Here is a 24,610-nt window from a genome sequence, read left to right as displayed (position 1 = left end):
TTAAAACATTTCAAAAATTATCGAGACATTGTGTCGATGAAATATTATTTAAAACTATAAACTGAACAAATTTTCATCATTATCAGAGAGGAGGTAATTGAAGAGTATTGATATCACTAATATAAAAGTTTTATATGTATCGTAATTTTATATACTAATTTAGAGAGAGAGAGAGAGAGAGAGAGAGAGAGAGAGAGAGAGAGAGAGAGAGAGAGAGAAAAGGGGAATGAATAGAATTATATGAGAATTTAGTTTTAAATAAACTATAAAGTGTTATATATGTATACATATATCTAAGGAATACATATATCAACATAATAAAAAAATCATAAAGTCAATATCATATTGTAAACTAATTGTCTAAATTTAAACAACCACGCACACTTTCAAAAATAAAATTGTCATAGCCTCTAGCTAGTATATTTTTTTATCGATGATATATGATAAGGATAAATTATTTTCAACATTTGAAGTAAAAGGAGATATCTTATTTTTTAAATAATTTATTTTACTTTAAGGTAGATGGAAATTGCATGGGAAACTAAAATAAAAGTTGAATAATAGGAATTATACTTTTATTATAATACTTTTATTATAATTTTATATCATAAAGGACAGTTTGTTATAGACACACTTTTTGGAAGTACTGAGGTGCAGTCTTGAGAAATTCTAAATTGAGACTCCGTACCTCTGTACATACACACAAGACTATATTTATTAAAAAGTAATATTCTTTCTATTAGTCATAATACTTTATGATTTAAATGATATTTACAGAGTCAAAAAGAAAAAAATTAAATCCGCAATTTTTTCTCTGAAAGAGTAATTATTTTATCATTTTATCATCGGGATTTTATCATTTTTTTTTTTTTTACATTTAATAATAATTTTCTATATTTATTTGTCAGATGTTTCAGATGTTTTATACACAACTGTTTTACTAAGATTTAATTATTAGTCCACTGAAAAATACAGTGAATTAATTTATATGAAAAGATGTCCAAAATAAGATTACATTTTTTAAAAATAAAATAATGTTAAGTAGAAAAACATTGATAGCTCAGAAAAGAAGAATTATTGATATATTCTCTACTTTATCGAATTCAATATAATACATATTTTCGATATTTAATAAACGCATGAGTACAGCCAAATTAATCGAAGTATCAAGTATGATAATTTGACTAAAATTATCATTATCAATTAACGTATATGCCATCAGTTGCCAGTTAATAGAATATCTGCATTACCAGATGATAATGAAGAGTACGATTTGTCTTTATTCTTATCTTTTTCAATGAGAATAGTAATGGATTTTTACTAAACTTTTACTAAACTTTTTCGATATATTGCTTGACAGTTTGTTCAACATTATTCGATTGTTTATTCTTTTGTGAAAATATTATTTATTTTCTATTATTTATTTTCTTAATATAATGTAATGTAGTGTCTCTCGATGAGATATTAAACGCGATACTCGATAGTCTCATAACATGTTATGATATAATCATCATATAATATGTTCGTGTTCGGTGTGAATACGAGCACCATTTTGAATAGTCTTTGTTGAGATATTTCATATCTGCGAAATATTTTATAGAAAGCGACCGAGTCATGTATCTCGAAAAATATTAGCGATAGAAAAAAAAGTTAGAAGTTAAAACTTTTTGGTCCCGTAGTCACTATTATGTAGACAAAAGCCAAATTAATTGTTTCCAGCATAAGAACAAATCTAAATATATCAAGTACTTTTTTTAACTTAAATAGAAGATTTCTTTTATAGAAATATTACAATGCACATTTTTTTAAATAAATTGTTTTACAAAGACAAAAGTATTCGCGCTTGCGTTTGAAAGGCAGAAGCCAATTATTCATAGTTTTCAGAGACATCTAAGAGATTCTTATAAATTTGATAATTTATGAATATTTCAACTGCTTCTCTTCAATATCTATTAATCTTTTTTATCGTAATAAGAGATGAATACCTTATCTCTATGCATTCTGCATAAAGAAAATCTTTTTTAATACTTATATCGATTATCGGAAGGAAAATTGTGTAATGATGTATAAATGACGTATAATGAAGTAGCGTACATACTAGGAAATAAACTCGGCAAGAAGAATAGTGATAATGCCATTAAAATAAAAATGTGTTGCAAAAACTTGATAAAAATTACATTATTTTTCTAAGAAATTGGATTTGGAAGCCCTTTCATTTGGAGTCTCGTATAAGCTGCAACTAATTCAACGAACGTTTTTTTCGTCTAACTCTTTTTTCTAATCTTAAGGCTATTCAATATACACGACTGGTTTCTTTTTGCAAAACTACTTGTGTGCGTACTTGTGTACGCTCACAAAGGAATGGAACATGAATGGAATATATACTGCTTGTGGAATACATCCATCTTTCTTATCGAGAGGTTTCTTATTTATACATTTGTTGTTTGCGCGCGTGCTTTTACATGTTTATTTTTTCTATCGAACAAGTTCCATCATACGGTCGTGCTCTGTCTAATTTGTCACGAATATCGAATTTAGCTTTCACAATTAGTTTTCAATTGTATCGCATTAGATAATTAATTTTACTAACGATCGTTATCTCATTTTATATTGACTATCATTTTTTACATTATAATTCTATTCTATTTTCGTCAATACTTTCGTCAGTTCGATACAATTTTATTAATTAATGATCCAGATTAATGTAATCGATCTTTGGACGAGAGATTGCGAGAGATATCTCGCGAGAAGTATTTTTACGATTCCACATGTGAAAGGATATTTTTTTCTGCAAGATCTAATATAAATACAATTGATAAATACAGTTGATTTTTACAAGCTTTTCTTCAAGAGCTCGCGGTGGTGAATGTGAGCATGTGTATATCCGCAAAGCGTCAACTCCCTTGCTCGTTAATGCGATTACCCGAACGAAAATCCAACAACTTTTTTTAGCCACGGCAATATGAAAGCTTTTATGAATCCACATTAAGTACGTGCTTTCTAGATATTTCGTTCTTGTATCGCTCACGATACGATGTTTTCCCTTTTGATGATGTTTTCGCAGGAACGTCTCGCGTTGATAAGTAGTTTTGGAGCATTTTGGAGCAATTTGGAGTACCTTTTTATTAAAGATAATTATCGGATGATGAGTCCAAGTCACACGGAAGGATTCTCTCATTATTTTAAAAGTAAATCCAGTGAGTGGAATCACGCTTCTGTTCACGCATCACGGAATCGGATCGCTCGCTCTCGACGCGGCCCTGTTCGGGCCGACGTGTGTCGTCACATACCGCCGTCACATACTTTGGGAAGACCACTTCCGGTCGCACATATGCCGCCGTCGCTACTTTGGCTGACACTACTATAGCTCACGTTACTCGCTTGTCCTCCCGCTGCCATTCCGGAAATGTACTGAAACAAAATAATTACGATCATTGTTTCAATGTTTCATCGTTTCATTATCCGCTATTAAGAACGATTCATTGTGACAAGAATCAAAGTAATATCAAACGATTAAAATTTTACACGTTTCGTTACGTAAATTTGCTATGTAACGTATGTAATGTACGCCTCCTTTATATTTCTAGAAATATATATATGCATCTTTCGATTGGGATAAAAATAGATTTTCGATAACTAGCAAAGTCGCGAATTTACGCAGATGGAATTATGCATGTACCGATCGTTCGCACCTTACCACCGCATATTCTACTTTTATTTCAAGTACACATTGCACATTTATCCTTTTTTTATCGTGAAGATTAAAATGCGTTCGTGAGTGCTTAATGCGTGAGACATAGAAAACGAATTATCACCGAGTTATCATCGGCATTATCGGCATTAAGATATAAAATTGTAACAATCAAATTTAATGATTTCCGAAAGTGAGACGATTCGAGTCTTTAGTATTTCATTGTTCCGTTCTCTCTCTCTCTCCCCCCCTCTCTCTCTCTCTCTCTCTCTCTCTCTCTCTCTCTCTCTCTCTCTCTCTCTCTGTTTTTCGAATCTCTCCGGTTCCGAATATGATCGTCAAGTTTGTTAAAATTATTGCTAGCTGCGTGCGAGTATTTTCTAAACTCGGTTCGTTTTCCGCGAAAAGTAGCCGCAAGAGCACCTTTATCCGATGGGACGCGACCAGCAGTTTTCTCCTGTCGTCGTCCTAGGGACAATCGATCCATCGGCTTCGCGCTTCAAACGCAACCAATCTCTCCGCGCGCTCGTTGCTTCCCTTTAAAGGTCGCCACGGATCAGCGACAAGCTTTACACTTCACGCTCATACCCCGTGTACACATGGCTTTGCGCCGAATCGTGCGAATAGTGCGGTCGAAGAGACAACCCGAGGCTGAATAGGGAGAGGATCTAGGTGGTTAAACGGTTTTTCGATAGCTCTTGGCCGTAAAGCAAATAATTCAATATTCGGCCAGCCGTGAAAAAAATGCCACCGCAAATGCGAACGCGAGTCGGTTTTTAAATTTATAGCTCACCGACAAAGCGAATAAAAGTTGGCAAAATGAATGGATTTACATTCGTTTGAACCGTGTTTACATATTTTCCAGATTTCTCCCCTTTTTGTCTTTTCGCCTTAAACAAATTGATTTATAACTGTTCGATCATCGATATTTTCGCCAATGTGATTTTTTCGCCACAAAGAATTTTTTTATATAATTCGAGAAACGAGATTTTATAGATTAGATATTACGCGTACAGTTTACGTGATAATTCACGGAAAAAGTAAGGTTTTGCCCGCTCGCTTTATCTTTCGTCACACCGTCTCATGGGACAGTGATCGCATCAGAGTTTTCTCGTTTGTTCTATCGGGTGTTGAATTCCCCAAGGTCAAATGATACTCCTTATTTTTGTCTTCTCTCACTTTTATCCGATATATGTCCCGTGTTCGCGACTCTCCTTCTGGTAACGCGACCGCGAAACTAAAAGTATCTATGTAGGTTATTGGAGATAGCACGAGGTCGCGCGTTTATTTTAGAGTTTTTAAAGGCGGACGTATCAATTTTGCTTTGTATCTTGTGATGTCTAATGTCTTATCTGTTATTCTCTTTCTCTCTCGACATTCCAGAATTTTATTCTGGTTTCGCGAGTATACGTGAGCATACTGTACATCTATGTAAACGATTCGTGATCGTGATACATCATTGATAAGCATCATCATCGTCGTCAACATCATCATCATCATCATGATTAATGTTATATACGTCTTCCACAAAGATATACATAAAGATAATATATGCTTTGAAATAAAGAATATTTTGCAAAAATATCCGAAATCTGGAATTACGTAGTCGCACACGAATTTTCCTTTCAGCGTGCCGTGTGTTAATGAGATACTAAAAGAAAGAAATGTGAAGATTAAACAATATTTTTACGTTCAAGGAAATAATTTGAACGTGTCACAGAAGCGCGAGCACCGTTGTCGTTTCTAATATCTGCACAGTCACTTGCGTTCTTTATGTCATCAAACTTTTACATCTTTCAAGCAGCGCGCTTCATGGTCCCTGAACATAGGCGAACTTTTAGAGGCAATTCGTTTGAAATATAAATATACGAGGTCTTGTACGAAAAAGTTTGTGAGATTTTGCAACAGAATAATTAGAATAATTTTTAGAAATTGCACCAGTTTGTCATTTTTATTGCAAGGGAATACTATATAAGATTGAAAAAAGAATATGATACGCACGCATTTTTTCTATTCCAATAGAATTCGGATTCGTCATTCACAAATTATATTTTTTCGTTAGTTAAAAATACGCTATCGCGTCCACGGTTGCGATTTTACTTATATTTATATTAAAAATGTTCATCTTCTTCGTCACGTCCGCGGTGATAAAAAAAACGATCGATATTCAAGAAAAAAATTACAAGATTACAAGAACCAAACGCATTTATTTCGTTCCGTTATTATAATAATCCACATGCGTATCTCGATTGACACATATCGATAATTCACACTTATCGATAATTCACACTCGGGAGAAATTGTCTAAAAATCGAAATTAAGGGTATGAGATTGCCTTGTAAGAGAATCATCAAGAAATGAATAACGAGGAAAGTATTTATATTAAGAGAGTGCATCCTTAGATAAAGAGTAGTGCTATGTGCAAGTGCGTGTTCAAGATCAAGTGTCAGACATTTACTACTAATAAAAACATACCGAGAATTTATATTCTATGGAAATGCGTTGATATTCGTTGATGTTCGTTGATCTTTGTTATACAAGGATTTTGGAAAACGGATATAATGGGATCGTGATTACTTGGAAATCGACTTCTGCTAAACTATTATACTGTTTTATCTATGTTGCATTAAGGACGAAGGGAAAGCGATAACGGAAATTTAACAGAAATAGAAAAAAGGTTCTCGAGGAATTCCACGATCAACGGCCGATGACCAGCTCGCGATGATATTCCATTGTTAAATGTAGGTTTGCTCGCCGGAATTTTCTCGACTTCCCCGTACGTGATGCAGGGAATACGCGGAGTAGTATCGTCCGGATGTGAATTTCTGAAAAAAGCAATATACTGGATACTGATTCCCGTGTCTAACAATAAACGTTAATGTTAGATCTGATGTAGATTCGAATTTTTAATAAGATTATGACATATGACGTGTCGCTCCCTTCAGCAGTCCGATCGACTCAATCGTCAACTGTAACGTGTATCTCTGCAACATTATTACATCAGCGTGTATCGAATCGAATAGATATTAAAAGCGATAGGCGATGATATTTTGAATGTTTTAATAGTTTAAAAAGTTGCCAACCAATATCACGCGGCAGTCATGTATTATTATACAAACCTATATGGAGGGAATGTTGATGTTGGTGTGTAATATTGACGCGCAATAAATTACATTTTTATTAAAAATATACAGTTTTTTTTTGTATATAAACTATTTAGGAGATATTCATTCACATTTTATACTTTTTTTGTTTCATATCAGAGTCTATCTATATATCGTTCTTTAGTACGGATTTATTATCTTTTTTTGTAAAATATACTGATTTTTTACTGGTTTGATTGCTTATGCAAGGATACTAACTAATACTAACGCTAAACGAACTAAGGGTACTAACGCTAAATAAGTTTAGGCAAAATTGTTTTAGTAGAAATAGTCGTAGAAATGCATCCAAATTATCAATAAGATTTGGGACTTTGTATTCGCGATTGTATTCAATATGTGTTCTAATGTGTTGCGTTGTATTGCGATATAATATTTATAGAAAAAGGTATAGATGCATATAGAACATATATAGTTTAGGCTTACCTGACTTGGCTTACATCTAAACGCCGGCTGATATCGCCGCTTCATTCGTCTGGGGCAACAGTAGCATAGAATTCTGACGAAAGCTCTGAAACAAAAAGATATGACACGTCTTACAACGTCAACGTTGCGTCAAAAGGCGGATATTCTTGTAACGAGATTTTAATAGGAATTTAATAGGACTAGGACTATTTATATGAATTTCTGTGCTTTATTTATACGCGCGGTTATAGATCATCATGTTTAAATTAATATCTTAATCAGATTCGCGCTGAATATGCGACGTGGACAGGTGCGTTTATGCAATGTCACGACGCAATATCGTGACGCCAAATGCGGCTTTTAACGCCAACATTGCATGACTACATTTTTTTTCAAGTATCGTGTATGTACGAATATTTGCATAAAGGCCATGGCGATGAAAATGCGACACGCGATCGATGTTCACGTGTGCATTACCTCATTTCGATGTGGTGATAGCTCAAAAGAATTCAAAATTCTTTTTCGAATTCTTCTTCGTTCTTTCGTACTTGATTTTGGACGAGAGACATAAACATAAATTAGGCTTATTAGGCTTTTATTACTTTTATTTAGTAACATTTTAAATGTTACTAAAAACCATATGTACATATGTATACGTACTGTTGTACGCGTACGTATAATGTATCAGTAACATAGAATAATTCGTGCGCGTCGCTAAATAAATGATAAATAGATTGTCTTTCTGGTGAGTGCACGAACGTGACATTATCGTACGATATTTACACATATACTTCGATCTTATCCATCTAGATTACAGTATTACAGTATTTTTGCGAATACCGAGTATCCGAGTAGTGTACCACCACACTCGGCATCGCTGCATTTCAAGGTAGTCGTTGCTGCAGTACGCATAGCCGTTAAAGCGTAATGCACAAGTGTCGAAGTAACACGGACCAAATTAGATTGGACTCGTTTAGCTTTCTTCGGTCCGAAGATCATACGCGTTGTTTCCTTTTTGTCATGCTAATGTCCATTGCTTTCGTTCGTGTGGTACCGTTACAACGTGCGGGCGATCAATCTGGTATTTTAAAAGATGTCATGGACCGGCAAAGCCAACGCGACAAATCATCGAGATATTTAATACCTTGTACAGCGACGTTTATCGAGGAATATTTCGAATACCCGGAGCAAATATCATTTTTACTACCGGATGCGCTGCAAGACATTTCCGATGTCGTAGAATTGTTGATGAACAAATTGCGCATAACGAGCGCAATTTACACGTTAAACATCAGTCTAAATGTAGTGAAGACACACGACGCTTTGACAAACGCTGTTATTCTGTCGGAAAGCGGAATCGCTCTCGACACGAACGATTCCTCCTTTGTCAATAATTGCGAGTACGATTGCAATTTTATAATAGTGCTAACGAGTCTGTTCACCGATAAAGAAAGCTTTCTGACAGAAACTGCGACGCTCGTACAACAACTGTCACCGCGATTTTCGATTTTCAAGCTCGCGATATTGGCGTCAGTCGGAGATACGGTTCTGTTCGCCAGCAGTCTCCCAGTCCGGACCAACGAATCGTACGCACTTGCCGAACCAGCATTTTCAGGCAGATGCGAACGGGAAGCTACTGCAATTCGATGGCAGCATTTTGCGAATAAAGCGAAATCGTCACTCGGTACCATAAACGTGGCGATGTTCAATAATTTTCCATTCGCGTCTTTCATCAACGACACGGACCACCCGAGTTACGGTGGAGTCGAAGGCTCGATGGTGGAAGAAATTGCACGTAGCATGAAGATCAAGCTAAACAGAGAAGTAATGGAATGGGTATCTGAGAGTGCTACGACGAAAACAGAGTTATATCTAAAACTTCATAACGCGACTAACGATTTGGTGTTCGGTGGTCTCTTGTGGGATTTCAGCCGAGATGTCACGTACACGACTTGTTATGGTATGGTGCGTATTAGCTGGCTAATACCGTTCGAAACGAACGTGTCTCTACGTGGATTGATATCTCCATTCGGTGCATACGTTTGGTACGCTATAATTTGCGCGCTGATCGCCGGTGGATTCGTTAAACTATTTTTTATTCGTGACATTACGTTCTTGGATATCACGGGATTGATTTTCGGTGTGTCGGTATTTCGTCAGCCGACGAAAAATTCCGGCAGAATTCAATTTATATCTTGGACTCTATTCGGTTTCTTCCTCACGCAACTTTATTTAGGATCTCTGGCTGATTTTCTGATGAGTACATCGGAAATACAGATGGATTCTATGGAAGAATTGGTTAATTCAAGACTAAAGATAGGTGGGACTCAGCGATTTATGGATTTGTTAAACACGCCTGATAAAGCCGATCTGGAGGAAAGAATTGTGAACGTTGAAAAAATAATCCGTGAGAAATTCATTGTTTTTAATCAGCGCGATTTTATTAATCAATTCCAGGATCTCGTGGAGGGAAGAAATACAAGTTTTGCTCTTCTCGTAATGTTGAATTTGACAAATAATCGTGGTCCGGTCAATATAGGACACGGTCATATTTTGAAAGAGACCGTCGGCACTTATCCGTTGGCCTTCGCCACTTGGCAAGATTTTCCATATTTGAAAGAATTTAATTTCAAGATCCAAATGCTCGTTCAAACTGGTCTTGTTGAATTTTGGTCAGATATGGTCAGATTAAACGAAAATAATTATCATGTGGAAGATGAAGAAGACGATTCCAAACTTGACATTGAAGATATCACACCGGCCTTTCTCCTTTTGATTATGGGATATCTTGGTGGATGCTGCCTGCTGATTATAGAAGTTATTTTTTATCCATCCAAATGGTTTCTGTAAATTCATTTTTAATACTTTTAGGTAAATAGACGGAATACACTCTCCGTTGAATTATTTTGCGATTCTCGTGAACTTGTTCACGATTTCTAAAAATGTAAATATGTCTTGTTAACGCGATGTCTCTTTTTCGTATGCAATGTCGTATAATTTGAAATGTGATGGAATCTTCCGAATATCTAACCGAATCTTTATAATTTTAATATTTTTGCTTACTGTATGCTAATACACAATTGTATGCTAATACATGCTTTGAAAATGCGACTCGAAACATATATGTCGGATACATTTTTCAAATCATTTTATTTAAATATGACACCTTTATCGAAAAAAAAAAAACTTTATTTTACATTTTTACTTAGAGAGTAGATTATTATATTTGAAAAACATGTCACGCAGCGTTCAGTATATCTATATACAAAACAACTCAAATCTATCGTACCTCAATTTATCTACTTTTTTTTTATAAAAGTAGATAAGACATGTTTTTATAAAAGATTAATGTATATCTGTGTCTTATCAAAACTCGACATAAGTGTCCGACATTATGTAGTTTTGAACATGACAGATGATCTTATAACAACACTATCCCGATTGCACCAAGTAAGTTACTAAAGAGGTAATATACAACTGCATGTAGTTATATAAATGTTTTATCCATTATTTTAATTAAATCTTATTATAAAGACGATCTTGCTTGATAGTTTTTACAATATCTTTGACGTATAATCTCGAAGAAAAATTTTTCTCGGTTATACGATAGCTATCCCGGCTCATTAACCGTTCATAATAAGTCTATCGAGATCGTAGAATATTTAACCACGTCTCCCAGATAAAACAGCCCCGCAGCGAGTTAATTAGAAAAGTTCCCGGCTAATTTCATTAAACCTTTCTCTATTTTGCTTGCCGAAGAAGGTAAAACTTTTAGAGGTAAAATGTCGTTTTTAAAATTTGCGTAATAACAATTATTGATTGTGATCTGTGAGGCTGATGCAAAAGATTTGTCAATTAAATTAATCAAATAAAAATTTAAAATAAAGTTACAGCCAAAAATCTAAGAGAAATTGTTACTAATTGTTAATTAAATGATAAAACTTTGAAAAATTTGGAATGTTTTTGCTTTTACAGTTTACAACGAGACACATGTGGATGCATTATATGTTATAAAATGTTTTTTCGAGATCGAGATCTCGGAAAGTTAAGATAAAAATATATTTTAGAGTAAAATATTTATTGATATTATTTATATATTATTGTCAAGTGTCAAGTAATTATATTATAATTAATATCGACAATTACTTTAGCGATATGCATTTGTAAGAATGATAATTTTAAAGAAAAAATATTTTTTTAAACATTTTGCTTTATAAATTGACAATTGTGCTTAACACTCATGATCAATATTAGATATTTCCTGGATATACCTTTTCGTAGTTATTCATGTTTCATGAAAAATTTGAAAACATCGTTATTTTTTACTTTATTATTCGTGTCGGATTTCATATTTGATTAAATATGATATCGTGATGCTTATTCAGTCCTGTGTGCGATCGATCGTTATTGGATATTTCAACGATATTTACTTTTACAGAATACATTTTTCTGATAAAAATATTAGATGTAACAACATTGCATTCTATAATTTTTAATGTTGATTAATTTTCATCTTGCACTGTGTTATAGAGATGTCGATATTAATTAATTAAAAATTAATGATATTAATCCAAGTAATCATTCATTTTAATCTGATTAAAAGTTAAAGTTCATATAATGGAAACTATTTGAAAATTTATAATTAGTTCGTAAGATTTTAAGTTCAATTGCAATTTTCTACTATTACTATTCGATTTAGCATCTAAAACCATGGCATATACAAATTAATGTATCATTGTTTTTATTTTAACTTAAGGAAAACTTAAAATATATTTCCATTTAATTAAATTCCATTAATAACATTTTAATAATATTATAAGAAATAGTGGCTGTAGAGCTCGAAAATAAGTATGCCATAAGATTTTCAATGAATAAAATAGAAATATGTGTGTATGCTGTGTGTAGTATGTGTGTGTGTGTGTGTGTATGCTGTGTGTGTGTGTGTGTGTGTGTGTGTGTGTGTGTGTGTGTGTGTGTGTGTGTATATGGAATGGAAAATAAGTCTTTTGATTAACACGGAAAAATGGCGGGAAGGAAGAAAGACAACTTAATTTCACCCTTTTGTATTATAGAGCTGTTACACGATCGATCATACGATAACGTCGGATTACGGTGCGATGTTATTTCGTTCGGACTTTTGTGTGAGCGAAAAAGTCAAAGAGCAAGATGGCATCGTTAATCAGAGCGAATCCGAGCGTGATTTCCGGTCATCGGGTCAATATCGACAACAAAACGAACCAAACTGCGGACGAAAGGTCCCATTTACCCGATTAATGCGAATGCTCGTGTAATCAGTTATTAGTGTTGAGTTTACGTTCTAATGACAGTGAAACGTGCGCCAAATGCATTTCTGCCGGAATGCAATCGGCCCATAGCCCGCGACATACCAAACCGGAAATCGATGACTATGCACAACAGTATAATGAATATCAACGTAAACTTGAGAGAATATTTTTCGATTATTTTGTACAAGATATTTTATTACAGTAGCAGTTGCAACAGCGATTTTATTTTGTGTAATAGAATAATTTTAATCAATTAGATGCTATGCAGTGCATAACATTCAACGTATAACATTCAATGCTTTAGTTAGTGTGTTAGTATGTTTTATAAACAACATTTAAAAACTATAAACACATATTTGAATATTAAATTTATAGATGGTACTAGTCAGAAACGTAGCAGTTGCTAAGAAAGTCACAACAACTGTAGAAACGTCATCTGCAAAAGTTTAAAAATTAATGCTGAGTTGATTAAATTTATGTGATTTGAAAGAATTTCGATAGCGGACAAGCGAACATTTGGATCGGAATGAGAAAAATGAAAACAACACATGAATGTATCGAAATATGTGCAGGAATATGCGCAATTCGGTGAAGGTGGCCAAGTCAATTTCGTTCTCTTAGGATTCTACGCGTTACAAAGACGCGTAATCCGAACCGAACTGAAGTTGAAATGAAGAAACAAACAGAGATAACAGAGTTAAGAAAGAGAAGGGAGGGAGGGTTCAAGAGGGTGAGCTCTGTAGATTTACGGCTACGGCTTACCGTGCCTGATCTGCTGTGATCTTACCTTCTTCTACCTTTCGTTCTTGTTCCTTCCCTATTTATTGCTTTTGGTCAGGCGAGTCTCTTCGTTTTTAGTAACGAGTAACGGTGAGATATGTACAGACGTTTTGGCGCCGGACGTGAGGCGACACGATGTCTCGACTATGTTGAATCCAAATTTTGGCGACTATGCACTGCGCCATTTGAATCTCGCTTTCATTTTAATTTTTTTTACAACAGGAATGTTCCGCATCGTTGATCAAAAAAGGATTCATTAAAGAAAAGTCAATTACTTAGCACGTCTCCTTGAGAGAGAGAGAGAGAGAGAGAGAGAGAGAGAGAGAGAGAGAGAGAGAGAGAGAGACTTTTGATTAAACCAATTGAGACATACTTTGATTTAACCAATTCACATATTATTATACCCAGATATGAAATCAATACGAAATTGTGTATATTTATTTAAACAAATAAATAAAATTGCATATTTTAATCCTGAATTATATATCTAATTTGGATGAGTCAGATATTATTAATTTGTTAATTTTATAAAAAGTAAATTATAGAGAATTAGCGAGTAGTAATATCTAAATTAAAAAAATAACAAACTAAATTAATATTTTTTTCCATACGATATAAAGAACTTTGTTATGAAATTTGTGTTTATTTTTTTAATTTTTTTTGTGGATGTTTATTTTTTGTTGCTCCTCGTAATATAACGCTTGCATCCTAAATTACAGTTTAGCTCATGTTGAATGTAGTGAAAAATTTAGATTTTAATATCGCGTTAGTGATTATTATTGTCATGTAAAAATCAAACCATTATCTTATATTTTTTATAATCGCTGTTGCATTTGAAACATGTATATTAGCTGTATCAGGTATCGGAGATAAAAAAGGGGAAGTAGATATTATTCGAGGAATGACATGCTAACGTCGATAATATTTGCGAAACAATAATAAAAAATTGGCAGTTCCTGAATTCGCAATGTCTTTATGAGCTCGGTAACCTATTTTCGTTTTCAATCCAACTAAGAACTAGAATATTTCGTACGTTTCTTTCCTCTTTCATTCCTTCAATTTCGAATAAAACTTTGGCTTGTATCCTTTTCTTATCAATATATATTCTTATTGATATAATATGCATCGTTTTCAGCATGTTGGCAATTTCGTTAAAAATTTTTTATCTTAATCTGGGTGTTGCGACTCATTTTTTGAATTCATGATTTTAATAAAGCAATAAAATGTAAGCAATAAAGTGATTCTAGAATGATAATTTAATCTAATTTGTATACATTGTATATACTTGTATCTTATATTTATACATACGTATACAAATATGTACATGTAAAAGAATATTATTGTAAAAAAAGGATATAAAATATTATCTTTCATACATTCATACATTTAATACATTTTAACAAAGGATATAGCAATAAGAAAGAAGAATTTGGGACACATACGCAGAAAATGATATGTAATAATTTCACTTTGTGCGTTATTGTCATGGTTTATCACGGATTATTTGTTGGAACGCACCGGACCTTTTTTAATGTCAGCTTATAGAGACGTAGAGAGATAAAGTAGCATTGACAGAGAGATGAAATAATCCACGCGATACGATGCAAAGTAAAAGTTTGAAAATGTGGAATTTGAGATTTTACGAACGGGAGGTAGATTACTCTTCCGGTTTCGCAGTAATACCGCTTTTGTTTGAGTGCGACCAATTCGTACGGTTTATGCTTCAAAGTCCTTATCGACATGAATATAATGATTTTTAACTTCTCGCATAATTTTAATGTTGTTTGATTCATAAATGAATTTTTTCCAACTATTCTCTGGAATATCTTCTTAGAGTCTCGGTAAAAATCTTTTTAATTTTTTTTTTTTTTTTTGTATCTTTTTATATCTTATCATTTGTATCGTCGTGAAAAGTCTCGTAAGAATCCGCGTTTATTCCAGCCGAAGCGGAATGGAACGTGTACACTCGCATCCTCTATATACAGTATACCGAATAGAAACTTTTAATTACATCATACTCGAGAGATCTTGGTAAATTTAATGAGGTAAACTCTGTTGCACTGTTGTATGCTGTCTTCCGCAAGATACGCATAACGATTCGCGGAAAATTGCAAAGTAAGTTAAAAATCTGATCTGATCTTCAGACTTTTTTATCGAATATCAAGCTGTCGTGTGTAATCCGAATTGTAAATTATGGTTAACATCAAAATATAAATCGATTGGATTAAATGCGATTATTAAGTACGTCAGAAGTTTGATTTCAGCCTTATTTCAAGCTAAAGAAATCGATCGCTGGTCACGACAACTTTACCAGTTTACCATTTAACGAAAACTTTGCCGTTATCTTGGCGTTACCTATATTTGTAATTTTACATTAGATATAGGAAAAAGGGTTATCTAGACTCTGTCTAAATGGCTTGATTATAGTTACGATTATAATTAACTCGATGTGAAGGTGTTTCAGGAAACGTGAGACATGGATCAATGCGATACGGTTGCCCCGGATTTCTTCGGATAAAATTACTTGCTGAAGCTAGGTGTTATGAATGAGCGATCGGCGATCATCGATTCGTTATCTTCGTTTATCTTTGCTACTCTTGTTGCTATTAATGAGCTCGGCATCTGTCATAATCGTCGATTTCTTTTCACGTACAAAGTTGCCAATTAGTCCTTTTATTAATATCCGCTTGTTTGGAACGATCGAACTATCCATTTTACGACCTAGAAGATAGGCCCTCACACAGCTCTGTATATACCATAAAGAAAGCACGGTCTATTGATTTTACATTTACCTGTATGCATGGAGTAAAATATCCGTGAAGCGTGATAGTTACACGTGGGATTGCTGTACACAACGTCGTTTGGCGTCAGCCAAACCGTATCGGATCTATTCAACGTCAGCGTTACATCGCCCCCATCGAGTAGCGTAATTTGCTTCGCACGCGATTCGCGATTTAGCGCGGACATGTCCACACAATCGGCACGTTAATTCCTTGGTTGTTGCTTGAGAGAACATTATGTAAGCGTAACTTCTCTTACTTATTATTAAAATTATTAAAATTTCTCGTTCCAAAAATAGGACGAACATTACGTCTTCGCGTTAACAAATATTAAATATAATTTGTTTCTTTCGACGACGTTGCGATAACAGTTCACAGTAACTTTTATATATAGTTTATTAATTTAAACTTTTTTGGATTTCTTCTCTTTTAATCTAATTAGATTGTATTATCATTTTATGTAAATATTATGTTGGTATCACCGTTACAGAAAATTGAATCGACTGAATCATTTTAATATTTATTATTATTTTTTTAGTTTTATAAGAATATACATTATACATCGAGCTCCGTTTCAGATGAATAAATATATATATATATATATATATATTTATGTATAATATATTTTAGAGAATTGGCACGTACATAAAGCAAAGAAAACTGTAAAGAAAATTCTCAATTGCTACAGCTGCTATCAAGTCGAAAAGGTATTTAAGATGATGAATGCTTTTCACGAGTATCTTTTAGGTAGCGCTGGTAGAGGCGAGAGAAGAAAATACCGGACGCGCCCGTTCCTGAAACTTCAGGCTCATTTCGCGCGGACGAATAAAAGTAATTTGCTAAAGGGTCTCCGCCTAATCCACCCACAATCTCGCTAGCCAAATTCTCTTTTCCTGTCTTCCTGGAAAATCCCTACTGTATATACATCTACCGTATATATACCTTGGCTATATATACGTTTTAAATGGAGATAGTTTCAGGTGAGGGGAGGAGAGTCGACTTAAAATCGATGTACGGTCACACGGGTATTCTTTTTCGAATTTTCCTTCTCTCTTAAAAAAAATTATCCTCATCGTTGATCGTGACTCGCTCGATAATGCATTTTGGTATAGTTGGTTGACGAACCAACTATTATCGTAAGGAATAGAATACCGATATTCGCATCCCCGATTAAGTTAAGGATAACGGGTGAATACCGGGTAACGTCAGCGCGTGATGATTGATTGTAAACTACATTCTGTGTTCACAAATCGGTGTGTGATAGTGACATGTAAGCGCGTTAATACTCTAGTCTCTCTACTACTGTCGTATTGTATTCGCTATACGCGGTATATGACGCGGTATATGTGAGAAACAGATGAACGGATAATGGTGCATGTCAATAATGTGAGACATCGCATTAGCAGCGTACGTTGCTAAGAAAATAGATACCGTGCCGTACGTAGATTTAGGAATTTTCACTCAACGAACAGTGACACTCGTAGCGTGTTTCGACACGGTACAAGTGTTGCGAAACGCCAACGATACTTGTACCGATCATGTGGAATACGTTCACAAGAAATATAACGAGAAAAAGATTTGATTCAATTGTAAATTTTATTGTCAATTACGCTAACATTAATATTTGTTAATATTTGTTAAAATATATATAAGTAAAGAAGAGAATAAAGAGAAAGTATCGTGCGAGTGCAAGACAAAAGACTCACCTACGAAAGTCTCTGCTCCAGCAAGCGTATATCACGGGATTCATTCCGCTGTTAATCCAACCGAGCCAGGTGACGGCCGCGGATACTATCTCTTCCTGCCATATACACCTCGTGCAGAATCCCGACCACAGATTCACAACGAAGAACGGCAGCCAACAAATAATAAAGACACCCATAACGATACCAAGAGTCTTGGCTGCCTTTTTTTCTTTGGCGAATTTGGCGAGCTTGCGCGAGAGAGAGAAATTTTTGCCTAGATGTTGCTTGTTGTTGATCCTCGCGGAGGGCACTCTAGTGAGACCGTTGTTGTGAAGAGCCGTTAACGGTTCCTCGAGATCTTGGAGGTCCTCGGGTGTGCTCGAAGCGGTGCGAAAAAGATGCCTGGCATCGGTGTTGGTGGCACCGCCTCGGTGTATCCTCAGCGTGAGCTCGAGCTCGCCCGAGGCCATCATCACCTGCTTCGTGCCGAGTTTCAGACTCCTCGTCTGTATTACGGCGGCGCGATAGATTCTATAATAGGTAAATACCATCACGAATAGCGGTAGATAAAAACTGATTGTCGACGAGAATATCAGGTAACCGAGGTTTTCCGTGAAGGGACATTTGTCTTCCGGCACTTGCTCGGTACGAACGGCACGCCACCACGCTATCGCCGGAAAGGAGATCGCGCTCGAGCAAATCCATACGATGGCGATTAAGATCGCCGCGCGTTTCCTGCTCATGCGAGTTGGATACGTGAAGGGATCGGTAATCGCCCAGTAACGATCTAGGCTAATGACGCACAGGTTTAGAATAGACGCGGTGGAGAAGAGAACGTCCAACGAGCGCCAAACGTCGCACCAGTCCGTCGTGAATAGCCAACGGTTCTCCAGTACCTCGTATACCGCGCTGATAGGCATCACTACCAGTCCCACCAGGCAATCGGCGCAAGCCAATGAAGTCACGAAATAATTTGTAGCTGTGTGCAGATGCCTCTCTCGGAATACCGCGAGAATCACCAACGAATTCCCGAAAACAGTAGCTACGGAGAAGAGCAGCAGTAGGATCGCGAGACCGATTCGATCCGTGGCGCGTCCCCAGAGATCCTCGTAGGTGTGATTGAATGGCGGATAGCTCGCGTTATAAAAGCTCCTGCCAAGATCGTTGTCCGATGCGTGTGCCTCTTCTTCCCAGTTCAATAGATAAATCTCGCTGTCGTTCATGTTTCACCGTGCGCAGCCGTACCGTAGCGCTACGACGGTACGCGCTTTCGACCCTAATCACCCTGACGTGTAACTGCCCGAGATGATCGTAACCTTCTTCTAATCTTCGCTAGGCGAGCTTCGCTAGACGTCAGGGCTTCGGCATTGCGTCTGCACAAATGTTTACGAGACCTCTCGTTTCCGTCTCGTTTTGTCCTCTCGTCATCTCGTTTCACTGAGATGCCGCGAATCATTACAACGTCCAAAGTTGCAAATTACAAATTACACGTAAATACGTACACATACTCCATAGATATTCAATTCATTTTTGTCATTTTTGTCATTTTTGTCATTTTATTATTTGGCTGTTGCTTGAAGCTTGAAGCTTGAAGCTAGTCGTGTCGAGTAATTAGTCACAGTGGTGTCACAGTGTCTAAATCTATCTGATAAAGAGAGACGTTTGGCACAATATTAAAGTTTCATTTTCGATCACAATATGTACACGTACACGTTAAAGTAACGTAGAGAACGTAGTCACAACACATAATTGAGAGGTGGTGTCGTAAAGTTTAGATTTCTTCTACGTCTCCAGCAGTATTTTCATTCGGCTAGGATTATCTTTCTTTTAAATATCTGAAACAAGTAAATAAACTCGTAAAAGTTTGTCTTCTACAAGAGATGTTGATATAAGAAATGAATTAACAATTTTACGAGTTGGATAATTTCATTTACATCATACTGTAATTATCGCGATCCGTCGAGCAAATGCTTCATTCTTTTATAAAAAATAAAATTCTCTGTTAGTCTCTTTTTATCGTTTTTTTTAATAAAACAAATATCCTTTCGTAAACGAAATCTAATTTTTATTATTTGTATGCTATTAGTTGTGCGCACGCAATCTATCTGTAAGATAGATCTATAAGTAGTACATTATTATAGATTTTATTCGATATTACTTAAAAAAATATATACCTATATTTAAACAGAAATATATTTTATAAATGTTATAAGACTAAGAGTAATAATAAGTGTATAATAAAATCAACACGATTCCAATGGATATTAAGCCAATATTTTCTGAACGTCAAATTTCATTTTAAGAATACTTTGTCTTACTGTCCAAGTTTGAAATAGAGTGCTGTAAAGTGCTGAGTAAGACATGACATGGCGAGGTATGAAAAAGATTCATGGTTGTTTCTTTGCGTCCAAAGTGAGAACAGAAGTTAAATTAGGCTTTCATCCGTGCAGATATTTATCGCTGTTTGATCAAAGCAATTCTGATCTGTAAAGCTAAACCAACGATAGTATAGTTTAGGTCTGAGAGCAGATCCTGTTTCATCCGCATATATGGTAATACAGAGAATCCCAGTTAACAGTAGCCTTAGAGAGCAGCCTCAAGTAGACTCTTAGTCCTCCCGCGTTACAACGTATCGCAATCGCTGCTGCGATTAATGACGAAACAATCAAAGTGAAGGATAAACGCGTATTAACGTAATCTAATTTTGAGTAAATTTTCTCGCCTCAATGGTTTTATTGGCTGACAGCTTCATTTTATGCCAGAAATATGACGTCTGAGAACTTTGCCCTTTCGGATATGATTTCTTTTGGAGCAATATTAAACCTATCTTGTCGCGTCATCAGATTTTGCGTATGGATCTTGTTTTTTTTTTTTTTTTTTTTTTTTTTTTTTTTTTTTTTAATCAAAAGTTGCTTTCGTCTTCAGAATATCTGTATGTATTGTAGTCAAATGAAAACTTATCGAAAGAATTTATCAATATGTCGAATCGATTTTTGTAATGCTATTAATACAAAATTATTATTAAATTTGTTTAATCATAAAAAATACCTTTGGTTGTATGTCTCGGTGTTGAAAGTAATATGTAATATTACATATTATTAACATCAATCATCGCAACAAATTAAAGTATTCCGTATTCCGTAGTAGAGCTGCTCATGCCATACGTGAACAATCAGTTTCAAAGAGCTTCGACATTCTCTTTCAGCGTTGTCTATAAACCGCTCGCCAACTACGGCTATTTATGGATATTCATCGTTGAGTGATTATCACGATCATCTTTGACCCCGCACTCTCGCGTCCTCGTGGCCTCCCTCGTTTCAACAGTGTAATACACGTACACTCGATCTTACACCGTAGCCGTGTGTTGAAGAAGGCCGCCGTTGAACTTGGTCATTACGGATGAATAGTACCAATGGCGATCGATATGCACATAGTACTATAAAAAAGTAAGTTTTCCAGAACGGCCAACTCATTAATGAAGAATACATTTTCCTGGAACGGCGAATCGAAAATATCTACTCTTCATATTAAAAGTATTCTTTTAAATGTTTACACAAATAACAAACAAATCAATTTTAAATTCTCATAAGTAAAATTCTCATAAAAATTTATCTTTAATCAATCTAATTTTACAATATTCATAAAAATGGTATTAAATTTCATTGACGAAAAGTATATTTTATTGAGTATAAAGTATCCTTATTTTTTGACATTTATATGTCAAAAAATACATTTATATGTCGCAAGTGATTTGAGAAAATGAATTCAAAAGCATAAACATGCAGCACGATGTTAAATGATCTTTATATACACTTTGTAATGAAAAATGCTTGTCTCAAACAGAAAATCCTTATGTCACGTTTCTCGATGAGGGTTCAGCTAAATCTACGTGTGATTTCTTTCCCTGTTTCTTTAGGAACTTACGGAATTGCGATCAAGAGAGAGGATCAAGAAAGGGTAGAGATAACTTACATAACTGATCGGAAGAATAAGAAAGGATATCAAGGGTAGAGAAGCGAGGAATTGAACGGAAAAATCGAGAAAATAATATTTTGAATATTTTGCAATACTTGCGTATACGAAACAATATGAGAATAATATGTTTATATTTTTAAATTGCTTCAATATTTTATCAACAATCAATTTGGGATTTCAAATATGTTTAAATAATTAGATCAATAGAATATTTATTATTATTAAATAATTTTTTTTGTACTGACAATTAAGAAGATTATTATAGATCTAGTAATGTACATCATACATAATAAAAACTAAAATGATTGGACAATTTATATATAAATATATAAAAAATAAAATATATATAATACATTAATTATTCTGCTATAATTTGTTTGATATATCTATTTTCAATCTTTCTCTTTTCCTCTCTTTCTTTTTCTACATTGCTACCGGCATAACTCACATTATAATATAAAACGAACTTTGTCGAGTTGGAGGAAGGAGGAATCTGTTCTGTATAAGGCTTGGTATCACATTCACGTTTGTGACCCCGTCGCGGCCAATTGTAAAATTGCATAAGATTGGTCAAATGATAATCGTGTAAGCCGGAAGTCGGTGGGTGTCAATAGTCTATTATCCTTTGTAACTCTCTAGACATTCATTTTGTACTTGTAAAATTCAGATATTTTGATAAAAAATATCTGCTTGCTTGAAAAGAATAGATAATCATGTTTCGTAGTAAATTAATTTAATATGTTGCGACAATGAAGACAAATTGTGTATGGATTCGTACATTGAATCGACATAACGAATGATGGGTGGAAGAGAGAAATATTCTAAACAATTTCTCTCAAATTTTCATTATAAATTGAAGAATTTTATCATCGTACAAGCATAATCACACAATTATCGCTTTTCTGTATGTTCGCTATCCTACAAAGATTAACGATACGTACGATTAAATTTAAAAATGATGTAATTTACGAGCACAGTCATTTATGAATACAGTTATATGTTATATATAATTTAATTTCGCATCAATATTAATTTTGAAATTCTTTAATTAGTAAATTGATTCTTTCGCAAACATATTTTTTCATAAAAAGCGGAAATAATTGCAAAATCGGATCATTACTATGTATGTTCGTTTGAACTTTTGAACCGTATTATAATAACCGTGTTCTTATTGGTCTGCTCGACGCGCAAGGAGGATTAATTGATTGACTCGCGTAATCTTTAACTGAATAGCGAATATTCTTTCGATAAGCTTTCAATCTTCGGACAGGCAATCTTTTCTCTCATATAGGTTGGACATTTTGTCGTTGTCTTTCTTTATCGTACATTTCACCCCTCGCACAACTCTAAACATAACAATGTGCAACATAACAATGTGTTGATGCAATGTAACGGAGTGTGTCGCGAGTGAAAAATTAAAATAATGTTTGAATATTGAAAAAATATATAAATAAGCTTTGAAAGTTAAACAACAACGGCTCGGTATAATCGTTAGAGTGTTCATAATGTTTAAAGTGTCTGCTATGTATGTATATTAACGCGATCAACTTCATCCGCCGTGTATCTACCGCGTATCTCGGAGCGTTTTGCTCCGTATCGTTAATACTTCTCACATAACGTATTATCTTAAAGATGTATATAAAATATTCTTCTATACAAAAAGATTAAGCATTTTATTCAAGAATTTTAAAATACAAAACGCGATAAAATTTTTGGAAATTCAACAACGTTGATAAAATATGATTTACATATGGCCGCGTTTATTTTGAGGCAATTAATATTTGATTTTTAGGACATAAAATTACATAGAACAAAAATTAAGAAAATTAAGAAAAAATCTAATACTGCCATTTATCTAATTCATTCTTAATCTAATATTTAATATTATCTAATATTTATATGTACATATAACAGAAATATATACAACAGAAATCTGTTTCTTGTCGAATGTTAACGAAAAAAGTTTTTCTGAAAAATTTCTAATTCTTTCTTAATCTATTATAAAACTGTCTGTGGCGATATATACTATGACAATATAATAAATGGAGAGTTTTTTTTGGCTGAGCAATCAATAGTATTATAGCTGTATGTACATGCTTCATGCTCACGGTGAAAATTGAATATCACGTTCGGTCAGTTAAATCGGAAAGAAAAACGTTTTGGAAACGATGAAAAACGATTGCGGTAACGATAAAGTTAAATTAAATAAAGATCATGCCACATGAGATATCATACATGTATCATTGTGTATTACAAACCGATCGTGTATGAAGCTTCCGCTGAAGAAGATACGCGAGTATCACGGTTGTTCTCCATTAGCATATTATCGCCGGTTAACGCGCGTTAATTGCCCTCTGATTTGACATATCCCGCTTGCACGTGGACTTTCAAGGTCACGATTTTTCTCGATCGTCAGCATTCGATCGATTCGATTGATGCACGATGTCACGACGTTCGAGGCACAGATGATGACGATGTTGTTGGTATTCGCCGTGATTCGGTACGTGTGTCGGATGTCAGTGTCAAATGTAAGAGAATGGTAAGGAACATGACCGAGAAGAAGGGTGAAAACGGGCGATCGAGGTGGTCGTCGGATTGTTATTCTAAACGCGCACGTACACGGTAAACGGGCGAAAAAGCGTGGCTCGGACACCCTCGCGGTTCTCACTCTTCCTCGGGAAACGCGGGACGTGTTTCGCGGTTTTAGAAGGCCAACTGCTACCATCGCGTGGCTCGAAAGCTCTGCACCCGTCGCGCTTGCGCGCCGCATCGAGCCGCGTCAAGCCGCATCATCCCCGCGCGCACACACATACGCACTTTCGCCCTTATCAACTTTTGCTCCAAGCAC

At 34.8% G+C, this 24,610-nt stretch overlaps 2 protein-coding genes across 5 annotated transcripts; one reads left to right on the top strand and one right to left on the bottom strand.

The window, feature by feature from the left end:
- Positions 1 to 558: 558 nt before the first annotated feature.
- Dop1R2 (dopamine receptor 2) lies at positions 559 to 24,509 on the bottom strand. Of its 4 annotated transcripts, XM_089080308.1 has the most exons (6): positions 24,021 to 24,507; positions 20,836 to 21,223; positions 17,809 to 19,622; positions 7,279 to 7,363; positions 6,167 to 6,516; positions 3,272 to 3,411 (listed from the first exon to the last, which is right to left on the bottom strand). In XM_089080308.1, exons 3-5 carry the CDS (start codon positions 19,008 to 19,010, stop codon positions 6,427 to 6,429), a joined length of 1,377 nt encoding a protein of 458 aa, XP_088936434.1. In that variant the 5' UTR covers positions 19,011 to 19,622; positions 20,836 to 21,223; positions 24,021 to 24,507; the 3' UTR covers positions 3,272 to 3,411; positions 6,167 to 6,426. The 4 variants fall into 4 exon arrangements, with proteins under 4 accessions (XP_011644213.2, XP_088936435.1, XP_011644214.2 ...); XM_011645911.3 differs by lacking the exon at positions 6,167 to 6,516 and having other exon boundaries at positions 559 to 3,411; positions 24,021 to 24,505; XM_089080309.1 differs by lacking the exons at positions 6,167 to 6,516; positions 7,279 to 7,363 and having other exon boundaries at positions 559 to 3,411; positions 24,021 to 24,509.
- LOC112552939 (uncharacterized) lies at positions 8,341 to 10,644 on the top strand. Its single transcript, XM_025219473.2, has one exon. It carries the CDS (start codon positions 8,356 to 8,358, stop codon positions 10,105 to 10,107), a length of 1,752 nt encoding a protein of 583 aa, XP_025075258.2. The 5' UTR covers positions 8,341 to 8,355; the 3' UTR covers positions 10,108 to 10,644.
- Positions 24,510 to 24,610: the final 101 nt, after the last annotated feature.

This window comes from Pogonomyrmex barbatus, unplaced genomic scaffold (genome assembly GCF_055798465.1).
Source record: "Pogonomyrmex barbatus isolate J1 unplaced genomic scaffold, ASM5579846v1 scaffold3, whole genome shotgun sequence".
NCBI classification, from domain to species: domain Eukaryota; kingdom Metazoa; phylum Arthropoda; class Insecta; order Hymenoptera; family Formicidae; genus Pogonomyrmex; species Pogonomyrmex barbatus.
This window is presented reverse-complemented; position numbering and strand designations above follow the sequence as displayed.